We start from the raw sequence: 6,944 nt of genomic DNA on the forward strand, positions 1-6,944 counted from the left end.
GAAGGGCTCTGTAGGTCCAAACCCCAGGGAAAGTTTCCCTGTTCCTTGGGCCTAATGACTCATAGACCCAACAAATTTTAAGTTGTTTGTGGCAGATAATATTACTACAGGAACCCCTACAGGAGAATTATAGCAAAGACCCTTAGAGTATTGGAGTAAAGCCATGCCTCTTCTACTAACAATTATTTTTCTATTTACAGAGCAGTTCTTGATTTGCCACTAAGTTCCTGATCTGAAACTCAGACTATAGTTCATGCAGTCACTATACAACCTGTAGGTGTTATCTATTGCATACCATCTAGTTGAATGTGCAAAGCAGCATTCATCATTAAATGGACATTGTATATGAGAGACTAGACCTCAGAAGTTTCAAAGGACATGAGTAGAAGTATAGGAATATGGTCATAGCACAATTGGGAAACTGATTGACTCCCGATTGACTCCCCTCACACTTCCCCTTTCTCTGGTAACACTGGATAACGCAATTTGTTGAGGTTAGCCTTCTGGGAAACAAAGGAAGACAGAGAAGAATGGGAAAGAACAGGGTTGTGGAAAACAGAATAAACAAAATAAATGTAGGCAAAAGAATGGAAAGATGGGTGGATAGGTGAATTAATGGACAGATATCTGAACAGAAGGATAGAATAATAATGGTTAATATTTATTAACCATTGAGTGCTTGTATTATGTGCCAGCCTCTAAGCTAAAAAGGCTTTACTCAGAGTGAAATGAGTAAACCTCTTTTAATCCTAAGCAATAGATCTATTACTATTCTAATTTCACAGATCAGGACACCAGACACAGAGACTGGATAGCTTTCACCTGGCCACACAGCAGTAAGTGGTAGAATCTGAGTCCCAACCTCTGTACTGTGTACTATGTACTCTGTACTATAATCAACAGACAGATGGTACACTGGTAGTGTGGGGTGGTGGTAAACCTCACAACAAAAGACACCTGTGTTCACATCATGCCCCAGCACTTACTAACTGTATTACTAAGTGATCTGAACCTCATTTTCTTTAAATATAAAATTGAGATAATAATATGAAAATAATAAACAGTACTTCTCAATATTGTTGGGAAAGTTAAGCAAGGCCATAGTGGTAAAGTCCTTAATACAGAGCCTAGCACATAGAAGACAATCAGAAATACTATTGTTATAATTTATGGATGGTTAAAAAAAAAGATAAGTCAGAAACTTAGGGAGGAAACACTCCTCCCCCATCAAAAGAGGGTCCATAGCTTGGGTAGGGAGGGTTTGATGCCTTCTCTTCTGGACTTTTCCATAAAGATGGGAAATTACTTCTTCCCTCCTCTATCTGTCAATTACTTGAAATTTGGAGATTTATCTGAATATGATCTGGCCAGCCCCTCTCCTTAGAAATCCCCTCTTGGTTCCCAGGATTGAGAGAAAGGAAAGATGAAGGGGGCTATTCCAGACCAGGCTTAACTCTAGCTGTTCCTATGACCTGGGCATTAGATTTGAGAAAATGGTGAGCAGGGAAAGGAGCAATGCTTGTGGAGCCAAGAAGTTGAATCCCAGAGGCCTGAGATGTGGGGTGGGGGTCCTAGTCCTCCTTACAAGGAACTTTCTCTTTCAGCTCTGTTTGTCCCAAGGGAGGGACTGGTCCCCAAATGGTGGATGACATGGAGGGGCCACCCAGGATCTCATGGTTGTTCTGAGGGCACCATTGAGACTTCATCACCAGCCTCACCAGTGAGGATTGGGGTGAACCTAGAGAAGCAGATTCACCTCTTCATTCTGGTCCCCCTACCCTGCCCAAGACTTCTGAACCCAGCCCTATGGTTGACAATGCAAATGCCTCCAATGAGATGGGAACGCTGGAGCTGAAAGAGCAACAGCCCCCCCTCTTCATGGCCAGGCTACAGACTACTTAAGTTCTCAGAGATGAAGCCAAGGAAAGCAAAGAGTGGGGAAGCCAATGAGGGGGGAAGAGGGAGGGCAAGGACCGGTTCTGCCAGAAGGAGGGGTTAAAGGGGAAGCCTCAGCATGGGAAATGGAGGGGAATTTTTGGATAACAAAAGTAAAAGCTCTGGCTCATAAATAGGAGGCAACCACAGACTCACACTCCTAGATCTCCTCATACTCCGCTAGGACGCCTGTGTGCTTCCCATCCCTCTTCACACACCCAGTAGAGGCTCAGCCTTTCACGGATTCCGGCACACACTCAGAGATTTAGTCAGGCTCACACACTTGCTATCAGCCTGCCTCTGTTCACTCTCCATGGCACCCGGTGTGGCCCCACTACTGGCTCTCAGCCTGCTGGTTCTTTGGACCTCCTCAGGTAAAACAGAGGGGGTGGCCAAAATGGGAGTGGCAGTGAGTGGGGAAATGACTAGATCTCAGACTGCTGGATAATGGTCATGAGGGACATGGCAAGTTCAGAAGAATACTTAGGTCTTCATGTGTCAGTGAACCTGGCGGTTCCCTGTGCTTTGTGTGTGTGCCTGTTGGTATGCATATACTGTCACCCCTGAATTCCAATGTGCTCAACTCTTGCCATATCCTGCAGTCTGTGAATGCCCTTTCTGAAAGCTCTATGTCCAACTATTTCAGTTGCTTGAGCAGAAGGAGGAAAAAGGATATATTTGCTTCAGGAAGAGAGAATGGGAGATATTGGGGGCAGCACTAGTAGTCAAATAGTCCAAATATTTAGTAATTCAGTTCTTTTTCTCTCTCTCGCGCTCTGTCTTTCCCTCTCTCTCTCTCTCTCTCCCTCTGTGTGTGTGTGTGTGTGTGTGTGTGTTGTTGTTGTTGTTGTTGCTGTCGTTTTTTGGTTTGTTAATTTTTTTGTTGTTAAGATAGGGTCTCTGTATGTTGTTCAGGCTGACCTTGAACTCCTGGGCTCAAGTGATCCTCTTGTCTCAGCCTCCCCAGTAACTTGGACTACAGAAGCCACTAGCCTGGCTATTAGTAATTCATAAAGCACTTATTACCAGTCTCTGTCCAGCCCTGTAACTGTTAACTTTTTTTTTTTTTTTGGGTGCTGGGGTAGGTGCCCTACCACTTGAGCCATAGTTTTAACTCTTTATTTGCTAAACCTTAGGGGAAGTTGAGAAGACCTGGGTGAGAAATTGGGGGGATCAGGGACACAGCAAGCATTTTCAGGGCTCAGAGCAATGGTCTTTGCTAAATATTTTAGAAGTGTTACAATATATTAATCAACCAGTAGGGCCAAATTGGTGCATACTGATGAATTCATATACACACAGGAGTCCTTAACCCTGTGAGGTTGGGGTTCTCCTCCTCACAGTCCCTATGTCCTATCTTTTCCCTATCTCAGCCCCAGCTCTGGGTGGTGCTAATGATGCAGAAGACTGCTGCCTGTCTGTGACCCAGCGCCCCATCCCTAGAAACATCGTGAAAGCCTTTCGCTACCTTCTCATCAAGGATGGCTGCAGGGTACCTGCTGTTGTGTGAGTAGTGGGAAGAGCGTCTAGCCTCATCCTCTCATCAGTCCCTGTTGGTACCCCTACTATCTTATTCCTCTTCTCCTGGTCAAGTCCAACTCCTCAAGAAAGTCCCGGAAACAGGTTCCCAGAAGCAGACCCCAGTCTCTGTCCTTCATATTAGAGCCTTCCAGGAAGCTGTGTTCACAGGCTCTATTCTGTCTGGCTTCTAACTCCAGGTTCACCACACTGAGGGGCCACCAGCTCTGTGCACCCCCAGACCAGCCCTGGGTAGAACGTATCATCTGGAGACTGAAGAAGTCCTCGGCCAAGGCAAGCCTGGCTCTCCCCAGCCCTACCTCCACCCTCTAAGCCAAGATTCTGTCCAAGATTCCAGCCTATGACCTCTCTTTTCCTTCCTCCCCCAGAGCAAGCGCCAAAGCAATTAATCCAGGATAGCCCAGAGGGGGCCCTGTGTCTTAGTGAATGAATGTGACTCACCCTGGCATTGGGAACCAAGGACCAGAAGGGAGCGTCAGGCCTCCTGCTGCTCTACACCAGACCTGACCCAGGCAGGCCAGGGCTGGAGTGTGAGTGTGAGTGCGAATGAGACGGTGAGTGTGGCAAGAACACCGCCTCTCCATGTCAAACTGCAGTGCTTCCAATAAAGCCACCTTGCCCTCACAGATCTGTCTGTTTGCTCTCTACCCTGGAGGACAAGAGTAGGAAGGGAGAAGGAAGGGCAGGATCTATTTTCTACCCTGAGACCTGAGTAATCTCATTAACCTCCACCTAACATTCTGGTGCTCTCAGGTTCAGCCCCACAATTAGGGCCCTTTCTCATTTCTCCTCACACCCGTCTTTCCACATTCAGCCATAGTGAACTTGGGTCAGTTCCCTAAGCCAGCTAAGTCTCTTGGATCTACATGTCTGATGTACAGGAAGGTGTTCAAGGATCCAGGTTTCTCAGGCATCAAGTGTCAGTGGGAGGAAGGTAGAGAGCTCTACTGCCTAGAGGAAAGTAATCTCCCACCCACGCCATTCCCTCCAGCACACTCTTCTTCCCTCCCCTGCCCTAGGGTTTCCCATCTGGGTTTGGATGTTTCCTCCTCTGGGAAGCCTTCCCTAACCCCAGGCTGGGTTAGGTAGCTTCACTCCCTCCCAATTCCTGTCACAGCCCCCTGTACCTCCTCCCTCACAGCATTTATCATCCTGACCTATATTTGCTAGTTTGTCCACCTTCCTGGACAAGAATCATGTCTATTTTGGTTTCCAATGCACTGCCTGGCACTAGGTAGTCACTCAATAAATATTTGTTTAGAGAATGAATAAATATATGAGGAAAGGCTCAGTAACCATAGGTGAAGGCTTCATCTGTCCATTCTGTCCATACATACAAAATCTGACCTTCAGACCAGACCTCTTTCTCTCAGTCATTCTGAGCAAGCTCTAGTCCCATCTGAGCAATTCTGGGACTGCACCTGTGAGGGACAACTGACAGACATACCTGGCAGCCAGAGATCAGAAATTGGAGAGAGGCACACAGGGTAGAAGAAGGAGCAGAGACGCTCAGGAGGTTCAAGGAGGAATCCCACTATCACCTCTGCAGGGCACATGGGCTCCAGGGCTTGAGGGCAACACCAAGATCAGGGAAGACTCAGAGAAGGAGTCCCAGGTCTGGAGGACAAAAGTACTATGGCTCTTGGAACATCCCAAAGAGCTGCTCTGTAAGGAGTAAACTTCTTGTGCTTCAGGAATCTCCTGGGGAAGCTTGCTGGCCTCCAAACTGTGGCCTCTAAGGGCTGTCTAGTCAGGGTTGACAAGTCTGTGCTCCTGCAGTCAGGTCACAGCTAGGAGGCCAGATTGAGCATCCTTGCCTGAGAAGGTAAACCACCATTATATTATCTATACCTCAGCCAGTAACCAAGCCAGGCCTGGGCAAGCCTTGGAAGGGGAGCAGTGGCGAGGTGGCGAGGAGGTATGCCAAGCCCTTCCCACTGAGCTGAAAACTTAGCAGTCTCTTCCTCTTTTCTGCTCCCACAGGCAGGTGTTCAAAACCTCAGGTATCCCAGGTGTCAGAGTCACACAGAGTGGGAGGGATGAGGCTAGGTTTCAAGAATAGCTGCTATGACTTGAATGTTTGTCTCTGCTGCCTGGGAAAAATTACCCACCCAGTGATGCATCCATGCATCCATCCCCCCAGCTGTCCCTGCATTCATCAGACCTCCATCCATTCACCACCTGTCTACCCACTTCCCTCCTATCTATCCATCAAGCCAACCAGCCAGAGTGCTCTGCACCCAATGGGCAGAGAACAAACACATATGGGGTGGGGGATAAATTGCCTCAAATCTTCCTAAGGTCTCAGGGAAACCAAGATGAAGTCCATCTGCCTCACAAGCAGACACATACCCTCCCTCTGGACATTCAGAGGAACATACAGCTAGAATACAGGGGATCAGGGTGGGATCCCTGGCTAAGGTGCTACCAGGACACTACTTCCATGGACTACAACCAGTAGGTTCAAATCCCAGTCCCACCAAAAAAAAAAAAAGTGCAAGTCCTGATATGCCTGGATCTGTGGTCTCATGGTCCTATTCTGCCCCTATTCTGAATGACTCTGGGCAAGTTCCTTCACCATTCTGCCCCCCTTGGCCTCAGTTCTCCCCTCTGTCAGATGGCACGGAGGAGCTTGATTTTTGGGAGTCTTTCCAAAGGCTTGGCTCCTACATCTTTGAATCTCATACTAAACCCTCAGTATTTGCACAGGCTCCACCAAAGTCTGGCACATCCAGAAACTTTCCTGCTTTTTGGTTTCCAGGTCCCATCCTCTGGAAACAAAGGAGAGGCCTAGGCTCAGGAAGAGAGAAAATAAGCCGGATGTTGTAGTACATATCTGTAATCTCAGCTACTCCAGAGGTGGAGGCAGTACCATCACGAGTTTGAGGCCAGCCTGAGCAAAGTTAGCAAGGCTATATCTCAAAAACAAAATAAAAACAAAAGGTGGCATGACTTAAGTAGTAGAACACTTGCCTAGTACTTCAATCCCCAGTTCCACAAAAGAGAAAGAGGGAGGGAGGAAGGGAGGGAGGGAAAAAGAGACAGAGAGAGAGAGAGAGAGAGAGAGAGAGAAATCTAAGAGCTAGTGATGTGCTCTGGAAGCGTGGGAAATGAAGAAACTAGGGTAAGTCTGACGAAATGGACACCCCCACAGGGAGCAACATACAACCCTCCCCGTCTCATTATCCAGCCATTACTTTCCATCCTAATTGTTTCCCTTCCTCTGTTTCCCAATATCCAGCCATACCAACCCCTCCTGGGCACTAAACCTTATCCTCCATCTCCCTGACTGGCACATAAGCCCAGCAATCTGAGGCTTCCCTCCTCCTGCTTAAACATTCTCAGCACTGTGACTCCATCTAATCATCATCTGTTTCCCGTTTTTCAACAATTAACTGATGAGTGTTGCATCCTCATTTGTCCCAAGTTTTACTAACTCTCTGATAATGACAAGGCTGCTAGCTGTTGAG

General features: G+C 47.5%; 1 protein-coding gene across 1 annotated transcript; it reads left to right on the forward strand.

Annotated features, from left to right (window-relative positions):
• Nucleotides 1-2,038: 2,038 nt before the first annotated feature.
• Nucleotides 2,039-4,091, forward strand: Ccl19 (C-C motif chemokine ligand 19). The gene is made up of 4 exons (XM_020176782.2): nucleotides 2,039-2,309; nucleotides 3,309-3,441; nucleotides 3,654-3,747; nucleotides 3,843-4,091. Exons 1-4 carry the CDS (start codon nucleotides 2,249-2,251, stop codon nucleotides 3,861-3,863), a joined length of 309 nt encoding a protein of 102 aa, XP_020032371.2. The 5' UTR covers nucleotides 2,039-2,248; the 3' UTR covers nucleotides 3,864-4,091.
• Nucleotides 4,092-6,944: the final 2,853 nt, after the last annotated feature.

This window comes from Castor canadensis, chromosome 13 (genome assembly GCF_047511655.1).
Source record: "Castor canadensis chromosome 13, mCasCan1.hap1v2, whole genome shotgun sequence".
Taxonomy (NCBI): Eukaryota; Metazoa; Chordata; class Mammalia; order Rodentia; family Castoridae; genus Castor; species Castor canadensis.

What these genes read in the sequence shown, in the direction of transcription:
- Ccl19 (XM_020176782.2), top strand. Translation starts at nt 2,249, where the DNA reads ATGGCACCCGGTGTGGCCCCACTACTGGCTCTCAGCCTGCTGGTTCTT. An exon ending in TGCAGGGTACCTGCTGTTGT is followed by an intron (nt 3,442 to 3,653) that starts GTGAGTAGTGGG and finishes TTCTAACTCCAG; the next exon opens with GTTCACCACACTGAGGGGCC. An exon ending in TGAAGAAGTCCTCGGCCAAG is followed by an intron (nt 3,748 to 3,842) that starts GCAAGCCTGGCT and finishes TTCCTCCCCCAG; the next exon opens with AGCAAGCGCCAAAGCAATTA.